The sequence below is a fragment of the Podarcis bocagei genome, assembly GCF_964188305.1.
Source record: "Podarcis bocagei genome assembly, chromosome: 3".
NCBI classification, from domain to species: domain Eukaryota; kingdom Metazoa; phylum Chordata; class Lepidosauria; order Squamata; family Lacertidae; genus Podarcis; species Podarcis bocagei.
Window position 1 is genome coordinate 7,191,001 of NC_138127.1, and position 26,048 is coordinate 7,217,048.

At 41.7% G+C, this 26,048-nt stretch overlaps 2 protein-coding genes across 2 annotated transcripts in view; one reads left to right on the plus strand and one right to left on the minus strand.

Moving 5' to 3' along the window:
* MCPH1 (microcephalin 1) overlaps positions 1–26,048 on the minus strand; it is a 133,096-nt gene that overhangs the window by 70,959 nt on the left and 36,089 nt on the right. The gene's annotated exons all lie outside the window — the stretch shown is intronic.
* ANGPT2 (angiopoietin 2) overlaps positions 1–26,048 on the plus strand; it is a 52,433-nt gene that overhangs the window by 23,561 nt on the left and 2,824 nt on the right. Inside the window, exons 2-8 of the mRNA XM_081189141.1 lie at positions 7,669–7,824; positions 11,017–11,138; positions 13,896–14,128; positions 16,140–16,270; positions 20,489–20,590; positions 21,232–21,398; positions 24,643–24,773. Coding sequence (XP_081045267.1) covers positions 7,669–7,824; positions 11,017–11,138; positions 13,896–14,128; positions 16,140–16,270; positions 20,489–20,590; positions 21,232–21,398; positions 24,643–24,773 — 1,042 coding nt within the window. The remainder of the gene's footprint in view (positions 1–7,668; positions 7,825–11,016; positions 11,139–13,895; positions 14,129–16,139; positions 16,271–20,488; positions 20,591–21,231; positions 21,399–24,642; positions 24,774–26,048) is intronic.

A 26,048-nucleotide genomic window follows, 5' to 3' on the forward strand; every position in this document is an offset into this window, starting at 1 on the left:
AATCAAGTTATTCCATGTATCTCCTGCACAGTATCTCTCTAGGATTTGCGACTTTAAAAAATCCAACACCGAGACAAGACCAACAATTATCCGAAAGGATAGATTACAAATTAGTGACTGCGCATTGCCCTTTGCCAAGAAAATATAATCTGCCAAGGCCCTTCTGACTGAAGACTTGACGAAAACAAGTTGGAGATGGCTGGTGGTGAGAAGATATCATTTCTTTTCTGATAAAGTGAAGACATGGAAAAATTTCTAGGTCACATGCACACCGTATATTTGGGCTTTCCCAAAATAATCTTGGGAACTGTGGTTTGTTAAGGGTAATGGGAATTGTAGCTCTGTGATGCGTAGACAACAGTTCTCATTTTTCTTAGGGGAAACCATGTGCTATAAATATATGGGGCGGATGTGACTTCACTCTCACAGCAGGCCCTACCACATAAAGTTGTTGCAAAGAGAAAAAAAAGGAGTGGAACCATGTTCTCTGGGCTCTTTTGAGATAGGAATATAAAGATATAATTCACACACCTGTTCTTTTTTATAGCACTTCGTAAGCAATTTTAGAACACCACTTGAAATGGCCAAATATCCTATTTTTCCCTCAGAAAAATCTCTAGATTAATTTAATTGTTTTCTAACTCCCACAGCATGATCAACATGCTATGAAGAAAAGAAAACCATTGAAAGAGGATGATGGCATGCTATTAATGTTTCACAGAACGTTCAACCAATAAAAAATTGGGAGTCCACATAGTTTGAACTGCACAGTTTTTCAGGGGAATAATCTGGAAAAAAATGATGAACTCCTCATTAACTTTATAATACCCTAGAATGTTGGACTAACAACATTACAGAATGGTAAACTAACAAGCTAACAAGCTGCTAAAAAACCCACACAATTATGATAATGCCTACTATTGTACAAAAATCCTGCCTCCTAGATGGAAGAAGGCTTCTAAAAAGTCCACTCCGGTTAATCAATTGTGAACACTTTCAGAATAATAAATTGTCACCACCATGTTGTGTGTTTTTAAAATAATGTTGCTGGCTAATTGCAATTAAAAAAGAAAAAAGAAATGTGAATGCTATTAAGCCTCTCATAGTAATTTTAATAGGGGTGTTGTTTTTTTTAAGATCTGCCCCTAAAGAAGGGCTGTGCTTTTTGTATTTCAATAAACCTTTTTACATCTTTAACATTCTGCTTTGCATTAGAAAACAGAGGCCAGTAGTTAAATGCTATGGGCATATTAATTGTGCTTTTTTGGCTACAAAAGTAAGAAACGAAACCTTAAGTGACCTTAACTCACCTATGTAGTTTTACCTTCCCTTACTATTATTTGTTTATCCAAGTCTCATGTATTTACTATGTCTGCTCTGGTTTCATATGACCTGTAAATTGTGGGGTGGGGGTGGAAAGCCTCTAATTGAACCAAGCATATTACTGTGGCATGCTGTTCCTGTACAACTCATCATAGTAACCTATAGCAAATTAATAGATTTTTCTAAGACTACATGTACGTTCTTCCACATAATGCAAAATTGTTCTGGTATGTGGTTTCTCAGGACTGAATTTGAGACACGCACCATGAAATTAGGCAGAAATTAGACAATAAGGTTACTGAGTGATTAGTACATGGGTACAGTGGTACCTCGGGTTACATATGCTTCAGGTTACATACGCTTCAGGTTAAAGACTCCGCTAACCCAGAAATATTACCTCGGCTTAAGAATTTTGCTTCAGGATGAGAACAGAAATCGTGCTCCGGTGGCGCGGCAGCAGCAGGAGGCCCCATTAGCTAAAGTGGTGCTTCAGGTTAAGAACAGTTCCAGGTTAAATACGGACCTTCGGAACGAATTAAGTACTTAACCTGAGGTACCACTATATTGTAGTTTTGAACTTTCTGAAATATACTTTGTCAAAGCTATACTTTTCTGGACCCATCTGGTGATACTAAAACTCAGTAAACCTGGGATAAGATTGCAGATAGAAGTGAACCCAGCTACTCCACTTCGTAATCTTGTTCCAGGTCTGTCTGTTTATTTGTTTACTTAGCCTCTCAGATCCATCTTTTGGAGTTGGGTCACTCCAGAGCTGATTCATGAAAACACCAAAAAGTACTTCTCATAAACAAGCCTTCACTGGAATACAGCTTCAGAGTGACAGCGTGGTACAGCAGTTAGACTGCAATGCAGGGTAAGGATTGAGGAAACCCTCAGCAGTGAAGCTCACCAGGTGACCTTAGGCCTTTCACCGTCTCTCAGCCTGACTTGCCTATAGGGTTTCATGAGGATAAAAAGGGGAAGAAGAACCAAAAGCCACATACAGCAAATAAACTTTGCCTAGGAACCAAAGAACTACTCGAAGTTTCTGCATGCCCAAGGGAGCTTGTGCCCCCCTCCCCCCCAACTGCATCCTTGTGTGGCACAATGGAAGCTTTTAAAACTCACAAGACTTTCAAAGAGCAGTTGATACAGGCTGAGAATCCAGGGATGAGGGGAGCAAATGACATTTGGCAGCATTTTCTCCTCCCCACTGCCATGTCCCACCCCTCGGCGGGGCTAATACTTGCACTTCTCACCTCTACTGTAATGATTAGGGTGCTGCAGCAGGACCAAGGAGATCTGAGTTCAAATGCAAGCTCTGTTGCAACTTTGGACTACTCATTGTGAAAGTCTGGAAGCTAACGCGGTAGCTGGAGGTGGAGGGAGAAGGCTATGGAATGGGATGAAAAGGATTTCCAGGAAAGAAAACCTCTCTGCCTGTGATCCATCCCATTGTCATTTACCCTAGACCATGGGTAGGCAAACTAAGGCCCGGGGGCTGGATCCGGCCCAATCGCCTTCTAAATGCGGCCCGCGGATGGTCGGGGAATCAGCGTGTTTTTACATGAGTAGAATGTGTCCTTTTATTTAAACTGCATCTCTGGGTTATTTGTGGGGCATAGGAATTCGTTCATATTTCCCCCCCCAAAATATAGTCCAGCCCCACACAAGGTCTGAGGGACAGTGGATCGGCCTGAAAAAAGTTTGCTGACCCCTATCTTAGACCTTACATTCACACAATTCTCTTCTGCGGTTAATCCACAGAAGGGACATGTTAGAGTGCATCAAGGAGGCAGAATCAAGCCCCCACTTTTTAAAGGCTGATCTCCAAGACAACCTGGAACCAAATCTAGGCTTGGGTACCTAAAGCAGTTCCTTCAATACTTGTTCTCAGGCTGGGATCTGAGGAAATGGGCAACTAGTTTCACACGAGGGAGTGGGCTTTCAAACAGCAGCTTTCCCCCTCAAGCCGTTGGGCATCATGAAGGAGTGTATGAGGATCTGCTGTTTAAAGAAAAGTCAAAAATTCCAATGCACATTCCCAGGACCTTCTAAATTCCAGCCTAATTATCTCCAAGTCACTCAGTACTTTCAGGCTTAAATTTTTATGACTCCCACCAGCCGTCTGCATCGTGTACTTCAGCATTCACTTTTCTGTAAATGGTGGCACTTAGTTGGCAAAAATGAAGAGTTGCGCATACAACAATCATTTCTGCCAAGAACACAAAATGCATATATATGGAAAACTCAGTCCTCATAAATGCGAGGTTTTAGTTATTCCTCACCGATGTGGAATTATAAATCACATGGATGAGCAACTAAAATGTCTCAAGAAAAGCACAACCCATTTGTTAGTCTGGTGCCTGACTTGTTCTTTGAAACAGACGTAAACAAGAAGGTTCAAGGAGAGTCTTCATTTCAGACAGGAACTGGCAAATCCATTCTTATTTTTAAAAATGATTAATAATGTACTTCCAACTGGTGTTCAAGGAATGGTATGCACTCAATCTAAACTGTATGTTTCCTTTTATTTCCTTGCAACTGTAAGCAGTCCAGTCCCCATTCCCCTGAAAGTGTCAAGATGATGTCTTTTGAGAGAAGGTGAATGGCATATAATTCAACTCAACACTTTCAGGGGAATGGGGACTGGACTGCTTACAGTTGCAAGGAAATAAAAGGAAACATGCAGTTTAGACTGAGTACATACAGTTTTGATTGAACAATCATAAAGCACACAAGTCCACGCCATCTATTTCCCTCAGGTTAGGCAAGGCCCAGAGAAATAGCTGGCGAATCTTTTGAATTGGGGATGAACTCCCCCAGTCACTGTCACCTATCCCAGTTCACCTGGAAGTAACAAAGTACAAGAGACCCATCCTACTTAAGTCTACAAGGCAACTTCCACAGGCCAATAAATTACCGTTAAGCAAAACTGGGGTGGTGAACAATTGGTAAGCTTTGTAGAAACAGTAAATGACAAAATGCAGGGTCTTCAGATGGAAAGTTGTAACTAGCTGTCTAAATTAAGCTCAGATATCAACTACGATATCTGTGTTTCAGAGAAGAAAAGGTGATTATATATGATCTTCTGGCATCCAGGGAAATGAATTTAGCACTAAAAAGGACTTATTAGGATGGACTGCGTGCTTAAGAGTAGGTCCCAAGAACCAATTTAATCAAAATAAAAGCCATGCAATTCAGAGATTTATAGCAAAAAAACTTATACTGTACATCATTGCAGCATACCCTGGCATTAGAATAAGACGATACATAAAGAACAGTTTCCTATTTAGAGGAGCTCAAAGGAGATAATGGCAACATGGGAAGGAAGAGAGAAGAAAAGGTCATGGCCCACAAATATTGTCAGGAGATACAATTAAGCATAATATTTCCCATTAGGAATTAGACTTTACTGAATAACTAGCTTGAGCTGGGAATTGAATGGTGAGAGATGAGAGTGCTTCTAGCCAGTGGCGTAGCGTGGGCTGTCAGCACCCGGGGCAAGGCAAGTAATTTGCACCCCCTAACCTGTGGATTTGCGCCCCCTAACCCTAACCCCCAGATGTTGCGCCCGGTGCGGCCGGCCCCCCCCTGCACCTCCCACGCTACGCCACTGCTTCTAGCTGCTGAGAACTTGGCTGGGGGCAGGAGAGACCTTAAAACATCTCTCAGAAATCATAAAATGGTGTTTGTGTGGGGATCAGTTTTCAGAGACTTTCAGGTCTAAGCAAAGTCACTGTACTTGCTAATCCATAATACAAAAAAGGATTTTTATTCCTTTTTAATAAAAAGCTTAATTAAAGCCTTGGACTATGGGGTTGGCGAGATCTGCTAAACAGTTATTATGCCGACGTGCCCGGAGAGCCTTTCGAAACAGTTGTTATTTTGGCATCCCTAGAAGGAAGACGTCGTTTCTCACCCTTGCTTTTTATGTTTTGTTTGTCTAAAAGTTGAGCAACAATGTGCAAACAGCATTGTTACAGCATACCAGACTTCTTGTCTAATCCCTAACAATGAAAGTGTAAGATGCTCTTAAACATTTGAACTCTCGGTTCAGGAAGGTGACTAAACTCCTAAGCCTTTGTCTAAGCTGCTCTGATATCTAAATAAAATTCCCACTGTTGCTAACACCAGCACAGGGCCACCAGAGGTGACAATGGGTGGAAGCAGCCGTATATCAAAAGTCAGTTACTAAACTTCTCAAAGTGTGTGAGCAATGCACTCTTCCCAGTGACACACAGGTGAATATATACCTGTACATTTGCAACTCTATCCCCACACTGAGCACCAGCACCTGACCAAACCCTTCTTTACCACCTGCTGCCTCATGTATTAACTGTAAAAGAGCCTAAGCTTCTGAAACACAGGTTACTTATTGTTTCATTAAATTGATGATGCTTGTCTTGCATCCATAATCTGTGCACTTACAGGCACGCACACGAGATTAAAGATGTTTCCCCTTCCGTGGAGATATTGAATTTCTGGAGACCAAAGAATTCTGGAAAGCTCTAGTTCAGGCTGAGGCATAAGCACATTTTTTATATATATATATATATATATATATATATATATATATATATATATATATATATATCTCAAAGAGAAAGGCACCCCAACGAATTGGAAGTCCAACATTTTCTCAATAAGGGGCGGTTGTGACAAAACAGTGACAGTGGTGTTTACCAGGCAGAGATATGGGAGCATAGAGACAGATGGGAAGTGTAACAAATTTCTCCCGTTCTCACTCGACACCAGCTTGTTGCTTACAACTCTGGGTGGGTAGTGACTAGTTTTCACTGGATGATTACTGTGAAGGTGGAATGGATTAGAATACCTGGCTAGTTAACTGCTGACAAGTCCCAGGGCCATATGAAATGCCCCTTTCATATCCCCCCGTCTCTGCATTGACTACAGGCAGTTACTATTAGCAGTGCCAGTCGAATACATTTTGTTGCTTGAGGTAAAGACAAAATGGTGGCCCACTTTCTACATATAGGCATACCTGTCAAGTGTCCCTTATTTGGAGGGACAATCCCTTATCCCAGCGCCATGTCCCGCTGTTGTCCCTTATTGATGGATATCCCTTAAATTTCCCGGGTTTCAAAGGAAGCAGCTCCTCTCCCTCCCTCCCTGCCGGCCAGGGAGGAGGGAGGCTCCAACTGTGTTGCTTGGCTGCCTGGCCCGCCCCCCTCCAGCCTTCTCTCACCAGCCTTGGCCCCCGGGAGCCCCTCCCCGCCAGGATTGGTGGGAGCCTCGGGCCCTTCCGCCACCATCCTCCTCACGGCCGCTGAACTGAGCGTCTCTGCCATGGGCTTCCCCTCTGCCCGTCACCACTGCTCCCGCTCCCACTAGGCCATACTGCGGCTGTGCCGCGAAGGACCCAGATGAGATAGGCAGCCTGGCATGGTCTATGAATTGATGAGGAGCCTTGAGAGGAGAGCGAGGGCAACCATAGAGAAAGCAGTTCAGAGAGAAGAGGAAGAGGGGGAGGAGGAGGCGCGGGCAGGTGTTCCAAGGGCTACAAGGGAAGGACCGCAAGCGCTTCTCCCATAGATTTGTAGTGGTAGACTAGCATAGATGGTCTGATCTGCGGGTTTACTTCGGGCGCTATTTCCCCCCCCTTCCTCCCGCCCCACCTGATGGAATTGAGAGCTGCAGATGGAGCACGAGGGAAAAGATACAGAACTGCAGCAGCATCTTCGTAGCTTGGACTTCGTTTTGCGCGAAAAGTGGTTGCTGCTTGTAGTTATTTAATTGCAGTGTTTCATCGGCTGGTGTCTTGAGCAGCAACCTCTGGAAACGAAGGGCTTAAAAACCGACGCTGCTCTCCAAAATTAACTGGTCCCTATTAACTGGTTGACTAAAATCCCTTATTTTGGCTGCTGGTCCCTTATTTTCAAGGCTGCTGGTCCCTTATTTTCAAATCTGTAAGTTGACAGCTATGTATATAGGACTCAACTGGACTGGTAGCTGCATATTACCTCATCACTGGTAACAAGACCACATCCACCTAAAACAACAGGCTGTCAATGGGTGTGCAAGGGGGCCTTGGGAACAGTGCGGGCCTGTAGTTGTCTTGCACACACCAGCACCTGCTGCCTGAGTGGACTGGCTTCCCATTCCTAATGGCAGAGCTGGCTCAAGCATCTTCAGATCTCTGATTTGTAAGAGGCTTCCCCATTTTTTTTTTGCCTGTTAAACTCTCTCGCCCCCACTCCCACGAAACGGAGGGGAAACATCTGTAATTTAAGAAACGCTTAGCAATCTCTCCAGAATCATGTTTATAAATAAACAAAACAGCACATGGACATAAAACCTTCTTCTTCTTCTTCCGACATGCAGCTCGAAAGCTACATTCAGGATAACATGAAAAAAGAAATGGTGGAGATCCAGCAGAATGCAGTGCAGAACCAGACGGCAGTCATGATTGAAATAGGCACAAATCTGCTAAATCAAACCGCTGAACAGACCCGCAAATTAACAGATGTTGAAGCACATGTAAGTACCAGTCGTTCAAGCTGAAGCTGAATTCAAAGGACTCGTGTGCCCTATATTGTATGCTTTAAGTCAGGCTGGGCAATATTTGGTTTCCAACATTGTGATGTATCACAATGTCTGAACTAAGGATAGAACTATGTAGAGACATTGGCTGGCTTCAGATTTTCTCCTAACATTATGATTTTTGCAAGGCAAACAAACATCATGATTTGCGATACATTGCCAGGTCAAAAATTATGAAACCGATATCACGATATGGATTTCAAACCAGTTTGGGACGATATTATCACCCAGCCCTACTAATCAGTCAATTAAAACTTACACTAGTAGACTGCACAGTATAAATCATAGCTCCAACGCTTGACAGCACCACAAAAAACCTGATCTTAGTCACAAATCTTTGTGGATCTTTGTGGAACTAATCATAGAACACATTTCAGGACACAGGGGAGACCTACGAATTGTTGAGGGGATCTCTTATATAAATTATGAGGATCCATAAGGATCTATGGCTCTGTGAGGGGAAACTGGTCTCCTTGGAACTCCCAGCACCTAGAATTCTTTGAGGGAAGCTATGACTTTTTAACATGGTATGATACTGCTTTAAAAGTATACAGCAGATGGAGGCTTGCTGTTTACATAGCTCTCTAATTTGCAAAGTGTTTCAAGAAAGTTACTGTTATTCCTATTCACCAGCACAGTGGTCAGACTAATGCTTGAAACCGAGAAGTTCTGATCCAAACTAGCATCAAAATTCAGAGCTGAGTCCAATTTGCAGCACTCAGGCTGCAAAAACTTGGAGTGACCTAAGTTATGCACCCCTTATGCAAGGCATAGTCTGCAATGGAACTTGGATAAGCCTGAGCATTTCAATGGTTATAATTTAGTTGCAGGATAAATCAAAAGATTGAACTGAGTGGGAGAAAGGTTAGGGAGTAACAGGAAGCTACAAAGAAAAATAAATTGTCACATTTTTTTCAAGTTGTTGTTCAAGTCCCAAATCAATTGTGGGGAACAGAGACATTCCCATACTCAGATTGGAACAACAACAAAAATTGCTCTTCATTTTAGATTTCAAGTCAGATCTCATCCAAAAATATGGTTATTATGGAGTAACCGCACACTATTATATTCACAGAAAAAACAATATAGATGTTTTGAAATAATAAATTCATTTCAGAACTCCTTACATTCTTAGAATAAGCTAAGTAAGCTTTTCGAGTGGAGCTTGTGTATAGTTACAGTTATTTTCCAGACTTTTAAACTAAAGTGAAGGGTGGTTGGGGAGGAAAACCTAGCGTTAGCACATAGCGATTGGTTAGTATAAAAACCAAAAGCATTCTATACAGGACCAAAAACAAGGTGAGAAAATTCTGGAATGCACCACTTCAGATTCACGGTGTGGGGTTATATTTTCAAAAGATCTTCCAACGTAGTAGTTCACCATATGTGGTAAACTAAGTACACCAGGGAAAGGGTTCTGCTACCCAATGACTCTCAGATCACTACTATATTTGCACTGTAATGTTGCTTCCTATAAAGACGGAAACACTTAAATCTCTACTTCAGAACAATACTAAATCATCCCTGCTTTATTCCATTTTTCATGTCCAAAGTGGTCCAAGGTCAAAAGTGTGAGTAGCAGAGTCAATGAAACATTTGTTTGACTGCTTCCAAAAAGTCATGTGAATCAGTTTCAAACCATGTGCAATGTCATACTACTGCAAACTTATATGTCTGAAGGATGCTTTTATAGTCAGCATTAGCTTAGAAGCTGAACATTTGTGCTGGTGACTGAGTTTGTACTGGGTTTAATTAACAACGTAAGAGGATTAAGTAAATAACTACTCTTTCAAAGACGCTAGTTCTGGCCACAGTGATCCATGCTCTGGTTATCTCCCAAATGGTTTACTACAATGTGTTATTTGTGGAGTTGCTCTTGGAGACAGTTCTCAGAAGCTTCAGGAGCCTCAATTAGAATAGATTGCCGGAATATTGACTAGTGCGGCCTAATTTACCCATATCACAGCAGTTTTAACAGAACTGGCTGTCAGTTTATTTTTGGGCCCAATTGAAGGTGTTGGTTCCTACTTTAAAATTCAAAATCGTATGGGGCCCAAATTTCAGGAGCGTGTGTGTGTGTTTCATTTTAACCTGTTGCTGCTCTTTAAGATAGTCTACAGAAGCCCTTCCTATGTTCCTCTTTCACCAGAGGGACAAATATTATTACTAAGGAAGAGGGTTTCCTTGGCAGTGTATCCTCAGTGATAGAATGTCCCCTCAAGAAGATCACTGGCACCAACATGGCTTTAATTTAGGTACCAGGCAAAATCATTTTGATTTTCTGAGGCATTTTAATAGACTTTAGTGAATTAATTGTGCAAGTTTTGGAACGTTTTGAAGTTTCATCTTCTCTTTTCTTAATATTTTGTGTTGTCTGTTACCTTGGAACTTGATATGATAAAGGGCAGTGTGTGTGTGTGTAATATCTTCTAATTAATGAATGAATTCCTCTGCAACAATTTGGAAATACCCTTAAGTGTGAAAACATGTCCTCAATGACCATTCAACATGAAGGATGTGAGTAATAAATTCCTCCTGCCAACTGAAGCCAAATTCTGATGAATTAAAAGAGTTATTTTAAAACACAATGAGGAGCATGCAGCAGAATGGAATGCTAAGCAACAGTCCATGTGACAATTTTGCTGCCTCATTCTTAAAAATAGATGTTGTTCTTGAGACTTCAAGAATAAGCAGCAGATATCATACTGACCTGGAACCATGGAATGATTAATCAAGAAAGAAAAACAAACCTATCTGCAGGTACACCCACAGTGACCTAGAAGTGACTCCAGTCAGTGTGGCAACTTAGAAAATCACCACCACATCCACAAAGTGGCTGTCACATCCAGGAGGCTACAACTGTGGATGCCTTTGGTCATTCATAAAACTGGGAACCGCTCGGTCATGACACACAAGACTGATACGGCCCACATATATTGCAACTTGTCTTCTGCAAACATAGACATAAGTAAATGTCACTTACATTTTATCAAACCTTCAAGAGGTTTTTGTTTTCCTTTCATTCAGGTAAATAGTGATGATAGTCTAGGTATTTTAGGATGGGATTAATTTGTAAATTATTCTGAATTATCTCAAACATGATCCAAAATTGCATTTCTCAAAATGTAGGTACTGAATCAGACAACAAGGCTTGAGCTTCAGCTTCAGGCGCATTCAATTTCAACTATCAAACTGGAAAGGCAGATTTCAGATCAGACCAGCGAGATAGGAAAACTGCAAGAAAAAAACAGGTAATAACTCTTCCTATCTGGTAATGTATTATTGTTCTCAAATGTGCTTTCTTCCCAGCAGGGAAATCTATAATGAGATGACGAATTGAAATGACTTCAGGATATTTCAAATGAGCATCAAGCCTTTTGTTTCAATGAACAGAAATGGAGAGACTTTCTTAACACCAGGAAATATTATTTGTATGCATGGAATTTGAAATGTGCCAGAAGTTATGGGGCCGCATTCTTTATTCCCAAGACCATGTGTGCCCTATATAGAATAAAAATGACATGCACATAGGTCCTGTCGAAGAAATGAAAATAACCATCATTTAAAATAAGATCTAAGTTTTCTCCTGCTTGCAAAAGCTCTGTAGCTTTTAGTCTTCACCCTCACTATAGTCCTCTTTAGGACACCCCACTTTTCCTCCTACCTATAGATAAGCAAATAACAAAATCTGATATGCGATTTGGAAAGGGAGAATAGCTCCGCAGATTAGTCACTTCAGCAATACTGTAAAGATGGCCTTCACCACTCAATATATTTTGGACTACAAGCCCCATCACCCCTAGCTTTCCACAGTTGTGCTGGCTGAAGTGATGGGAGTTGCAGTCTAAAAAAAATTGCGGGGGGGGGGGAGGTTGGTAATGGGAGCTGTAAGAGAATAATAAGCAATCAATGGATGCCAACCTAGCTTACATGTGTAATTCCTTTGAGCCTGAGGAATGACTATCAGCTCTTGAGCTCATTAAAGGCATCCCATTGTCTTTCCCACTCAGAAGGCAGTTTTATTTATTTATTTAGCAATAGGTGCCAAGTTGTATCTCACCCACTTGATCATACCAAGGAATATAATGGGAATGAGTTCCTGCCTATCAGAGGACAAAACAATCCATCTCTTGTCTGTGTGTCTTTCGCTAGAGCCATATTCTAAACCTACCTGGCGTGACAAGATGGTGGATTTGAAATATCCTTTATTTACCATTTCCCCCACCAAAAGGGGGGAAACTCACCCTTCATTCCTAATGAGAACGCTTATTTGATTGCCAGGCAAAATCTGGCTGCCCAGCTGCGCTGGATGCCGCAAAAATGTTACTGTGATTTTCAAAGCACCAAAGAGATAAGTATTTGATTCCACTCTTGGCTTCCTTTTGTATTAATTGAGAGCCAGACATGATCCCTGCTTGCATCCACACTCAGCGTACAACATCAAAGGACTTTGAGGCTCTTTTTGTTTACCCAGAACATTTTGAATGACAGCTGGCCAACAGAACTGTTAACATTTCTTGCTGAGCTGGGATCACCAGGCTAGCTGGAAAAAAGAGGGGGAACTGTGAACTTTGCTTACTCCATAAGCCTCATGCGTGATCTGCAGTTGGCTATAGTCTCACATGGAAGAGAAGTCAACCTTACTGTTCTCCAAACTGGATTGTAATCTGCTACCGACACAATTTTTCAATAGTAAATGCATAATCAGCCCATCTGTTCGGCTTAACAGTCCTCACAGGGAGAGGCTGACGTGTCAACAGCTATATTACAGAGAAAGGGGAATTGTTTTCTGAAGTGAAGATGAAATATGTTTCGAATCATAGGGTTGCCATCCTGTGCCTGTAACAGTACAATGTGGGGTTGAATGTAAAATGAGCCAAGCTGTATGATTCAGTTGAAGTCCTATGCTGAAAGGACTTTTCATTTCTGGTAAACATGAGTGCTGAAGGGAAAGGGCATGTTTTCATATTTGTCTTCACTCCCTTGCTATATTTGTGCATGCTCCTGCAAGGTTTGTTTTATGCAAACAAGATACTTTACTCAAGGGGAGCAAAGAAAATATGGGCTCACTATTACAATGTGATTTATTGCGGCAAGTGCAGGGATAGCACTTGAACACACTTGTCCTTTGCTAGAACAAGTATACTATGGGACCTGAGTTGTGAAAGATTTTCTCAGCGTACATAGGAGAAGTGCAAAATGAAATCTGGTCTGCTGATCCAACACAGCTTCTAATGCACGCGATCGATGCTGAACAGCAGTTATTTGAATATGGTGTCTTCAGGGCAGGACATATACAGCAGGACTGCTTGATTTATGCATATACAGCAAAACTAAACATGGCATTGATTGCGGAATTCAGCATCGTGAGAATCTCAAATTTCATTCCCCCTGCCCAGTTCTAAAACCGTGTAGCGTCAGCGTTCTGAAGATGCATTTGAAAGCAAGTTTGCAATGGCTGCTGGAATCTCAGCTGCCAGAGGGGCAGTTGAATCAGATTTGCTAGGCATTGGAGTAGGGCTTTAGTGGCCTTCACAGATCCCGATTCTCTTTTACAGTATGCTGTCAGAATCAGAGTAAATAATGCAAAGTTGCAGAATTAAGCAAAATTAAAAGCTGCAGAGTTGACCAAAATAAAAGGCTATTGTGTATATTGTGCTGAATTCGCATCATGCATTCATGTTCTGAAACACGGCATTGTGAGCCTCCTCCCACCGCAAAACCCACTACTATTTGTAAGGAACAGATCAGGGAATTAGGTACTACGTTCAAATAACCATGGTATAAGCTTGCAAAAGACTTTACTTTTTGATCACCATTAGGAGCTGGGGAACAGGAGAGACACTCAGGTGTCTCACCAGACTTTGTATGGCAAGTAACTTGTGACCAGAACCTACAGTGGAAACTTGTGGTTCCTTAGCTGGCTCAGTTTTTTCTCCCCCCCCCCTTTAGCCACGTAAAAGTACTAAACCAATAACAGTGTTTTCTTCCCCCTCTTATTTTTTTAGCTTTCTGGAAAAAAAAGTTATTGATATAGAAGACAAGCATACATCCCAGTTACAGTCGATTAGAGATGAGAAAGATAAGCTCCAGTCACTCGTGTCCAGACAGAACTCCACAATAGAAGAACTAGAAAAACAGCTGGCCACGGCCACAGCCAACAACTCGTTCCTGCAAAAACAGCAACACGACCTGAGGGAGACTGTGCAGAGCCTGTTCTCTATGATTTCTACACCAAACCGTAAGTGGAGTAGAAGACGCTAACTGCTGCAGTGAGAAACAATTTCCCTTTTGGTGAGCCTCCCCCCACCTCCGCAATGACCCTCAGATTCTTTCCAAGTGTAAAGTATAATTATAACAGGTATGCGTAGGCTTAGGCCAGTTTGTTGCCTATCCATGTGGGTAAGAAAGAAAGGAATGACAAGGGCCAAAGATACTCTGAGCCTGGCACCAGCGTGAGATCTGGTTAGCCTGCTTTCCTGTGTGTGTGTCGAACCTCATACCATAGTAATTCTGAGAATGACAAGCCTGCGGGTCACCCACAAGGCCAAAGCCTCTGGCACCATGACAGTGTGACCACAGAGGACTAACTTTTGCCAAAGACAATTTTGGTCGCTCTCTAGTATCTGGATTAAATTAACCCTTTGAGGTGCCAGAGGCTGTCTTTTCCAGCTTGTGTGACACCAGCAATGAAGAGGACCCAGCTAACGCCAACTAAAGCAGTTCACAGTCCCCGATTTTGCGATTCCAGGGGGTTTCTCTGAGGTTGATTAGGTTTAGCTCCCACGCTTTACACAAAATCTCCCAAGCCGTATGCACAGAACTGAAAGCAACACGCTTAAAATGTGACAGGGATGCGACCTGCTGTTAATCGTTAACGGCCTCAGAACTTGAGAAGATATGAACAAACTTTTACTCCATCATTAATTGCCATGATTCTATATACTCAGTGCTATTTTTCTAGAAAAAGAGGTGCCGGAACTCATCCTTGTTCTCTTAGAACGGCAATGGCGCCCACCTGAGAGGTGCCAGAACTGAGTTCCAGCTGAAAAAAAGCTGCAAGCAAACTCATTCCCCAAGTGTGGAGTTTATTTAATGTAGCTAAAACAGTACCATCCACACACACGAAGACAGTATTGGCATGCATATTTTTCAGAAGCACAAAAAGAAGAAGAAAAAAGGAATCACAGCAGCCCAATGGGGACTGAGCATACTGACTGGTTGTTGGAAGAAGAAAGAAAACGGGGGTGGGGGGACGACTGAAATAAGGCATGGCTAGCTGAACTGCTGCACTCTTCACTGCACATATTTTATTGCAGGTCCATTTGTATTTACAAATAATTATAAATATAGTTATGCAAACATAATAAACACAGAATCAATTCAGAATGTTTTCTTCTTCTTCTTTAAGCAAAACCACCATGCCCTATACAGGACAATACAGTCCTCAAAGGCCTAAAGATAGCCTGTTAAGCATATTTCCAAAACTCTGCGTGCTTCTGCTGATGTTATCTCCTAAGTTAGTGCACAAACAAGTAAACAAGCTGTGTTAGCCTCAGCACCGATGTGGGAAAAAAATAAAATCCTGAACACTTGCCAGTGTCGGGGGGGGGCGCTTCTAAAAGTGTCAACTATCAGAGGAGTGTGGAAAAACAATTAAAAAGCTGGAAGCAACCTTGTATTTTAAGGAAACCAAATTTATGAACCAGATCTAAAAGGTAAACAATCTGAAAGGCTTTGAACAAATGAGGCAGAGGAGAGAATAGTACATGGCTAAAGTCAGCTCTGCAGAAGTTTTCTTAGAGGTTTTTCAAATACTGTACAATGGCCATTTGAATGCATTTATATTATATGCTATGGGACGCGGGTGGTGCTGTGGGTCAAACCACAGAACCTAGGACTTGCCGATCAGAAGGTCGGCGGTTCGAATCCCCATGACGGGGTGAGCTCCTGTTGCTCGGTCCCTGCTCCTACCTACCTAGCAGTTCGAAAGCACGTCAAAGTGCAAGTAGATAAATAGGTACCGCTCCAGCGGGAAGGTAAACGGCGTTTCTGTGTGCTGCTCTGGTTCGTCAGAAGCGGCTTAGTCATGCTGGCCACATGACCCGGAAGCTGTATGCCGGCTCCCTTGGCCAATAAAGTGAGATGAGCGCCGCAACCCCAGAGTCGGCCACGACTGGACCTAATGGTCAGGGGTCCCTTTACGCTTTACCCTTTATGTTATATGCTTAATACGTGTACTTGCTTTCCAGCATCCAATAATGCTCTGGAGACTGGAGGAGAACACATCAGTTTCAAGGACTGTGCTGATGCATTCAAAGCAGGACTGACAACCAGTGGTGTCTACACATTAACAGTGCCAAACACAGGAGATGCGAAAAAGGTAAAACATTCTCTTGATTAAATTTAGGCAGGACCAGATCCTGCTTCAATATATTTTTTTAAATATCATTGTGTCAGTTTTAAGTACTTTTAAGCTCGACATGAAACTCCGCTTTCCAATTTAGAAAAGGAAAATGCAACAACAGCAGTACAGTCTTATGAAAGAGTGCTAAGAATGCTTTCCGTGTCCATCCTTATGTAGATCAACAGTCTGGAGACTGTCCAGTTGCAAACTTTGTTGACCATTATGATGTATAGTTGTCCCCATCTAATTGTTCTTCAGTAGCTAGATTAATGGCCCCACGCCTTCTGCAAATTCTCAACACAACCACATTCATACACTGAAGGAGGCCAAGAAGCTGAGGAACAAACAAATTAAGAAAACATGGGATGGGCAAATACTCCCTCAATAGCTTTATGCACCTCACCATTTCATAGTGAAACAAGAGTCTTGACAGGAGTGCCAGAGATGTCAGCCGGAAAATCCCCCAGAGCATTCAGGAATCTGTCAGATACCAGCAGTCTTCAAAAGCAGACTAACTCACTGGGTCCCACATACTTGAAGATTTAGCCCAAACCACACCAGAGAGTGGTCTGTCTGAGGGCCTTCTGGCAGTACCCTCACTGCGAGAAGTGAAGTCACAGGGAACCAGGCAGAGGGCCTTCTCGGTAGTGGTGCCCACCCTGTGGAACACCTTCCCATCAGATTTCAAGGAGATAACTATACAACTTTTAGAAGACATGAAAAGGCATCAAACATAACGTTTGATGTTTTATTTTATTTTTTTATATATCTGTTGGAAGCTGCTTAGCGTGGCTGGGGCAACTGAGTCAGATGGTCAGAGTACAAGTAATAAAATGATGATGGTGACAATGGATTCATAGTGAACACACACACAATCAACAGAGTATTTCCATTCTGCTCTGTGGCAAAGACCAGGTTGAGGGTATGACCAGTTACATGTATTGGATCACTGATGTATTGAGAAAGCCGCATAACTATCGTGGAGGCCATGAAGTCCTGATATGACCCATTTGAAGCAGTTTTGGCATGGATATAGATGCCTCTCCCACCCTCAACAACACTGTGAAAGGGTTCTCCAACCCCAACACTGAACCTACCTCTGCCAGCTTGGTCAGGGAGATTGTAGAGCAGTTGGGTGGACAGTACACTAGAAACATCTGGTCCACATTGGCTCTCACTGCGTCAAACATAAACCACTTTTAGCACTGTAGTTTCAATATTCTGGACTTGGATATCTGCTCAGTTTTGTAAGTGACTTCAATAGCCTTCTCAGTATCTTACACATCAGTCAACAGGCTTGTGGTGGAACATGTCAGCTCTACATATTTCAAGTAATCGTCAGGTTTCTGCATACCACTGTTTTACTATGTTTCTGTAAAGAGCTCTTTTTTAAAAAAGCAAAACAAAACACCCACCCAAAATCAGGGTCATTGTTAGGCCAGTAATTAGGCAGTATGATTGATGATGCTATTTTTATTCCCAGACCTGCTACATAGAATACAATGATTATAGTGTTTAGACTTCATCATACTGGCTCTTATTTGCAGAAGAAGTTTAATGGATTATCACAGCCTTAGGAGTGCAATCCATCAAACACTATTATTGCACTGCCTTCATCCATTTCAGTGCAGTTTACATGGAGCCACCTATAGCACCCCTTGGAAATTGAAATTTTGCAGAAGCAGTCCTGGTGGGTATCACTGCATATGGAAGCCGCAGAATTGCTACCATTACATCAATAGAGAAAATATGGGTGACATTTTTGTAGGCTGGGATAGATGTCCAAATTATTATCTCAAACTGCCATTTATTTCAGAGGTTATTGATGTTATTTTATTTACTTTGTGAGCGGTGACACAGAATTGCCTTTCATTTGTTAGACTCTGGCTGTTTGTGTTTTGATCTTTTCCTCTCGGCGTTTATTCTGTTTTGATCTTTTTCCTCTCGATGCTGACTCTAAATTCTCAAGAGACTTATAAACACTGCTGCACAATGTATTTTACTGGGCTTGTTTCCCCCCCTGCAAGCTTTCATTGGAAAGCACAGTGTAAAACTGACATGCTAAAAACTGACAAGGCAAGAAACCGCTGTACTGTTGTTAGAAGTGATCTCATTTCTCCCCTATCTTAAGAAACAATAATCATTTAAGAGGGCCATATTATATTTACCTACTACATGCAACTGAAAAATAGCTTGAGGCAGGTTAGTGGGACGCCAAAGAAATATCACACCATCATGCCACACCACAAACAGCAGAAGTTTCAAAAACTCTTTCCTTGGTGCCAGGGAGGGCTGCTGTTTGAAAAGCACATAGCCAAAATCTCAATGAGCACGTGGTTGTTTAGAGTCTGACTTTGGCCTCCCGTTTCATAGAAATTCTATACATTCTGTTGCCAAAATGTTCTTTGTGCACTTCAATGATTTTGTGAATCCCATGGTTGTTTACTCTTTCAGTGCAACACCCATTTGGAAAACCCTTGCCCTTTAAAATACTAAATTACACCTTTTAGTAGCCGAAACGTTCAAACCAATTCTGTTGAGGAAACTGAAGGGCCATAGTAAATAACCTCCTGAACTAGAATTAGTCATGCATTTTTTGAAGGGGATGCATTCCATCTACCACGATCTACCTAATCCAATCCTTAATTATATGGGCTTCTGTCCATTAATAATGCTCCTTAGTTTTCAGCTTTATGTAGGTCTCCCCCAGAGCAACAAAGAAAGGCCTTCAAAAACAAAACGAAAACAGAAGTGTTTTGGAAACCAAAATTGGCAGCAAAATACAGGATCTGATGGAAGGAGACTTTAGCTAACATTTTAACCATTTCAGGAATATGGTTTCATTGCAACACAATCTGTAGCCCTACAGATGCCAACTCCCATCAGCCTCAGCCAACAAAGCTAATGGACAGGTAGGATAGGAATTGTAGTGCAGCAACAAGTTTCCTTTGCCTATCTGTTGGAGAGGCCTCTGTGAATTCATGAATCTCTAAGTTTCATGAAACCTCCGCATCAGACTAGATCAGGCATAGGCAAACTCGGCCCTCCAGATGTTTGGGGACTGCAACTCCCATCATCCCTAGCTAACAGGACCAGCGGTCTGGGATGATGGGAATTGTAGTCCCAAAACATCTGGAGGGCCAGGTTTGCCTATGCCTGGACTAGATGGTTAGCATAGGCAGTTTTAAGGGCAATAATGGAGACCAATAAGGAAAATAATGGCGGCAAGTTGTTGTTGTTTAGTCGTTTAGTCGTGTCCAACTCTTCGTGACCCCATGGACCAGAGCACGCCAGGCACTCCTGTCTTCCACTGCCTCCCGCAGTTTGGTCAGACTCATGTTTGTAGCTTCGAGAACACTGTCCAACCATCTTGTCCTCTGTCATCCCCTTCTCCTTGTGCCCTCAATCTTTCCCAACATCAGGGTCTTTTCCAGGGAGTCTTCTCTTCTCATGAGGTGGCCAAAGTATTGCAGCCTTAGCTTCAGGATCTGTCCTTCCAGTGAGCACTCAGGGCTGATTTCCTTCAGAATGGAGAGGTTTGATCTTCTTGCAGTCCATGGGACTCTCAAGAGTCTCCTCCAGCACCATAATTCAAAAGCATCAATTCTTCGGCAATCAGCTTTCTTTATGGTCCAGCTCTCACTTCCATACATCACTACTGGTTGCTTTCTACTTGCCAGTAATGGCGGCAAGTAGAAAGCAACAATTCCCCTTCAACTTTCAAATGAACGATTGATACGACAGGGACCGTTTATTTGTGTACAACTAGTGCAGGAGCACTTTGGACTTGTCCCCTGCATGCTCAAGGCAGTTTTTCTCCCTCCACAGCATCCTTGAGTTCATACTTGTTATCTATCTTGCTGGATTAAGGTAACAACGTTTGCATAGCAAGCAGCTCATTTTAGTTATAGAAGTTCACCGGGGACTCTCAGCCTAGCCTACCTCACAGGGTGGTTGTGAGGATTAAAGGATGAGGGGGAAGAACCATGTATGTGCTACCTTGAGCTCTTTGGAATAAAAGTTGGAGTAAAAGCTATTAATACAACAACAACAAAAATGCTATGGAAATGAGCGAGTAAGTGTCTTCCTATTCCCTCCTCCCATTTACAGTAATGCTTTTTTTGCCAGAATTTCTATCAGATAGAATGAATCAAATGAAATGTGAGTAATTTCAATGTTTGTATGTACTGACAGACATACTGTGATATGGAGACCAGCGGAGGAGGTTGGACGATTATTCAGCGACGCTCAGACGGCAAAGTTGACTTTGACCGGACGTGGGCGGAGTACAAAGCGGTAAGGCAGAACTGCTATAATCTTGAACAATTTAACTTCTGAATAGCTTTGATTATAACTGAGGTCACCCACGCAATTGGAGGTTATAAGATCTTTCATAGCTCTGGACCTAAGTTCCTTTTAACCAGAGAAGGCAGGAGGATGAAACTAGGGTCTTCTACAGGCTAACCATAGGCCCAGTAGCTAAGCTCTGGATGTTTAACATGAATTATAAAACTTAGATCTATGTAATAAGGCGTTTTCTTCGGGTGAAACTAGAGCAATCTTACCTGCCTTATGTTACTGCATGAGAGGCATCTGTGTTTTAAAAAGGAATTTTTAGCCCACACATTGGCTATTAACACGGTGATGTTTAAATTATGGTGGGGTTTTTTTAAAAAAAAATAATGGATATTTCCACTGGCATTTTGCCCCACAGTTAGCAAGAACAAAGTTCCATTTTATTTCCAGACTCCTAAGTTTACGTTTGTTGAAATCTACTTCTCAAAAAAATAGAAAGACCCAGAAATTTTGGCATTGCGAAGTGTTTTATGTGATGACAGATTGACAACCGTAACATTTTATTTTTTGGGATGGCGTGACCTGCTGACTTCAGAGTCAAACAAAACTAATACAGTTAAAATGTCCAATTTGGATTACAGGGATTTGGGAATCCTTCTGGGGAGTACTGGCTGGGCAATGAGTTAGTTTCCCAACTAACCAATCAGAAGCAGTATGTTCTTAGAATACAGTTGAAGGACTGGGAAGCAAATGAGGCATATTCCTTATATGAACATTTCTATCTTGCAAACGAAGAACTAAAATACAGGTAAGTCAACGCTGAAAAGAGATAGACCATTGCTCGTCTATAAACTTAATTGCTACTTTGTTTTTTTAATGTTATAACCATTTGACAAGGAACCAATATATTGACTTGAAAGATAATGGGAAATGGTGAAATGCAATATGCAGCAGAATCCTATACACATGGCCTTTCCGATGGAAGCCCTGTTGAGTTCAACAGAAATTACTCCCCAGTATACATGTATAGGATTGCAACCCTAAGCTCCTTTTTATTGTTTTGAAGATAGAAGCATGCCTATTCCCCGTGGGTGGAAAATCACCTGCCGAGAGGGCATTTTGAGTGGAGAAATGGGCAGGAGGAAGCGTCAAGCAATTCCTCCACTTAAACTCAAAGCCTTCCGAGTTTGGGAAAAAGATACACCTTGTTTGGGCATCAGTCACTGAGTACAGATCACCATAGGATCTTTTCCTTTGCCTTACTAGCTCTGACAGTCAATGAAGAATTCATGGTAATTTATTGTACATACAGTATGTACCATTCTATAATATTCGTTGCACCTCAAAAGGGATGTTTTAGAGTTGGAAAAGGATCAAGAAAGGGGAACCAACATGATTAAGGTGCTAGGGAGACTCCTCTATGAGGAAAGGCTACAACATTTGGGCCATTTTGTTTTAAGAAAAAAAGAAAAAAAGGACACGATAGATTAAGTGTAGAGAAATTGGATAGCAAGAGGTTTTCCCTCTTATAAAACTAGAACCTGAGGTCATTCAATGGAGCTGAATAGTGTAAGAGCCAGGACAGATAAAAGAAAGCATAGTTAAATGATGGAGTTTGCATCCATCATATGTAGTGATGGCCACCAACATGGATGGCTTTAAAAATGAACAATAATAATAATAATAATAATAATAATAATAATAATAATAATAATAATTTAATTTATATCCCTCCCATCTGACTGGGTTTCCCCAGCCACTCTGGGCAGCTTACAACACATATAAAAACACAACAAAACATAAAACATTAAAAAACAAAATATCCTATATGAGCAACAAACAAACCAATAAATCAAAAGAAACTAAAAACAACAATAACAATAAACAGTTTACAGTTATGCCCAAATTAAAGTCACTGCCAACCCCAACTAAACATTTAACCAACACCAACCCAACAAAAACAAAACAGAGGAAGCAAAATTAGAACCGTTTAAAACATATTATCCAGTTGCCCCAACCCAAGAGCTGTCCCAGCAACAAATTTGTGGTGTAAGACTATGAGTGGCTACTAGATATGGTGTCTATGTCCTCTGAATGCCAGTTGCTGGGCAGCACAATTGTGAAGAGTGCCATTGTGCTTATGCGTTTGCATGTAGGCTTCCCCAGGGCATCTGACTGGGCACACTGAGAACAGGGTGCTGGGCTGGACAGACTAGAGTCTGCAGGGCTCTGCTTATATTAAAAAAACGAAGTACAAAGAAAGATTTACTAGCAAGGACATTCGTTTTTACTTAGGTACAGCCCACTTAAGCATTCTGTGGGTCACAGCAACATCCTAAAGAAAGCTTTCGTTTCTTCTTCATTAGGAAACAAAATATCATTCTGTCTCCAACATAAATATTTCCTCATCTGAAAATAGTTAGGCTCTACAGCAGGGATTTTTTTAAAAAATCAAGGCAATATAATCTTTATAAAGGTAACTTTTGCAAAATGGGCCATTGCCCTTGTCCATTCACATTATTAAAAAGCAATTTCTACAGAACAAGATAGCTGTCTGCAAATATAGGTCCTTTTGAAATGCAACCAAGTTTTTGAGCCACAAAACGTAGTGTTTGAAAACATGTTTCACTTACGAAACATAGATTATTTTGATAGTCAACCTGACGGTGAAGCTATATAGCAACACTACTTGAAAGCAGTTTCTGCTTATCATTTTGAAAACTTTGAAATGCAAAGCAGCTGAGAAAAAGCCAAAATAAACACTGATATAGATTAAATAAAATGGCAGCTGCTGAGGGAATCCAACATAAACTAGCAATGACAGTCTCCCCTAGCCATCCACTGAACATGATCCATGCACAGATATAGCCTGAAAAAGGCTGCATGTACCACCAAAAGTTACATGTCTAGTGATTTCAGCTGTGCACACTTTCCCCAAAAGAAAATATGTAAATCTCGACTGGGAGATGGAGAGACTTGATCCGGACCTCACTGACTGCTGTTGTTCAAGCATCAGTCATTATATGTTGTGCATAGATATTCTAAAGCTCGGTGTATTGTACCTATAAGCCATGATGATACAGGAAGCATTTGGTAGATCTGGCTTTGTCAGACATTAAATGTTTTCAAACGCACAGGTGGAATGGTTGCCAGAAAATGGCTTCAGATGTATGTCATCTGAATGCTCAGTGCTGAATCTGAGGCGATGTTCCCACGCTATATATCTGTAGCCATTTGCTGGCTTGCACTCACAGACATTTTCAAATGACACGTAGGAAAATGTCAAAGGCCTTCACTTCATCAGGGCAATGAGACTGAATTATCAAACTTTGGATACATCCCCTTCAGGTTCTCTGTATTGCTCCTGAGAGAGATCAGACTCCTTTCTGAATAACGTCTTAAATGTTTATAAATGCTAGCATAAAAAATAGACTCTGTTATATAGCAATTGGCTTGAACAGTCTCTTTCTTTCAGAATCTTAAGAGAAGCAGTGGGGGGCTGAGAACTTTTGAAAAATAAGACCACTTCTTGCAGGAATATAAATTGTAAGCTTTCTAATTCCAACTTGGACCTGCAAGGAAGAATACTTTCTGTGCCAAAACACCAGAGCACTAGTGTTATATCCCAGCTGAAGAACTGTATGTTTCAACAGGTCAAGCAATTCCATCAATGTGAATTTGCATACAAAAATTATAATTTGAAGAGGAAAAAACACTTTCTTTGGCTTTAGATCGCGAGCAGAGAACCTGTGGTCCTTCCAGAAGCCTCTGGACTGTAATTCAGTCACAGTTAATATCTATTCAAACCTCTTTGTTGTTTTTGCTAATCTAGTACAACAGTTCAGGAGCAAACAAGGCTATTTCTCTTCCAGAACAACACATTTTGTTGACAAGAAGTTCCTGGCATACTGTGTGCAAAAGACACATAGTAGATCATTAACTGGAGAACAGAACAGGATACTTCTTGGAAAACGCTTCCTTTCCAGCACAGACTTCACCACCACAATTGCTTCAGCATGTATTCGTTTGTTTCCCATTTTGCTTTTCTACAGGATCCACCTTAAAGGAGTTACGGGGACGGCAGGGAAAATAAGCAGCATAAGCCAACCAGGAAATGGTTTTAGCACAAAGGATGCAGACAATGACAAATGCATCTGCAAATGCTCACAAATGCTAACAGGAGGTAAGAGTAGCATTTTCTGCTCACTTCTTATTTTCAGACTCTTCCTATTTCTGCTGGCGCTGAATCAAGCCATAAAAGTAGATTTTGCCATGGTATCTGGGCAAAACCATGAAAAGTCCGAAATGTTGCAATTTGATGGCTTCCACATTTTTCCATTTTGATGCTCACTTTTGAATAAATAGTACATAACCGATTAACCAAAAAGTGGACACATTCAGTTGCCAGGGCTGTGCTCAACAGAACAGCAGTAAGTTCTGGTTTTGCATCGCAGCAGCAAAATACCTGGGACACTGAGATACAACCACTAGGACTTTATGACTGCAAGGGTGCAATCTGCAATGTAGCTCGTCCAAGTCAGATATGCAGACAGACAGAGGAAGTGAAGAAAATATGGGGATGGCGAACAGTCAAATTATCAACTTTCTTCCTTCCTTTTGAACCGGTGTAATGTCACAATAATAGTATGACAGTGTTAACTGACGAAACCTGAGTACAAAGTACTGTGACCTATAGCTAAATCGGACCTTGGGATGCAACATAGGATTAGATAATGGCTGCATTTGGACTAAATGCTCAACCATGGTTTATCATTACAAGACTACACCTAGTCTCACCAGGCTCACATGCTCCCCTTCCTATCTTCTCTTTCTGCAAGGAGGAGATTCAAAAAAAGGTACAGTTTCCATTTTAGGTGTCATTTGAACACTAAATTGTGGTTAATCTTAACTACAGTTAGCAAAAACCAGACAGCCTAATAAACTATGGCTTGGTTGTTTCCACTAACCATAGTTAATACTGCCCAAAGTTTGTGCAGTCTTGCCCGATGTGGACCGGCTGCAGTTAATACTACTAATAAAAAACCTCTTCCTTGTGGCTACGGGGAAGAGAGCAGAGTGCATGAGCTCAGGGGAGGCTAGGCTAGTTCTCCTAACTCTAAACTATAGTTTAGCGTTTCGTTCCAGCGTGCTTGGTGCAGCTGCAGTTAACTCTATGCAGGCACTTACTGGGCTCTAAGTGTTTTTGAACTCCTGGATTCCTCCCGATACCTCCAGTATCAGAGGCAAATACTGTATTTTTCGCTCTATAGGACGCACCGGACAAAAGGACACACCTTGTTTTATAGGGGGGAAGAAGAAGAAAAGAAATTCTCCCCCTCTCTGCCCAGCGCCCCTTCAGCGAAGTGGCAGGAGGTGCTGTGCAGAGAGGGGGAGAATTCCCCCCCTTGTTTCCCCCCTCTAAAACAAGGTGCCGTTCAAGGTGCATTCAGTCACCTTC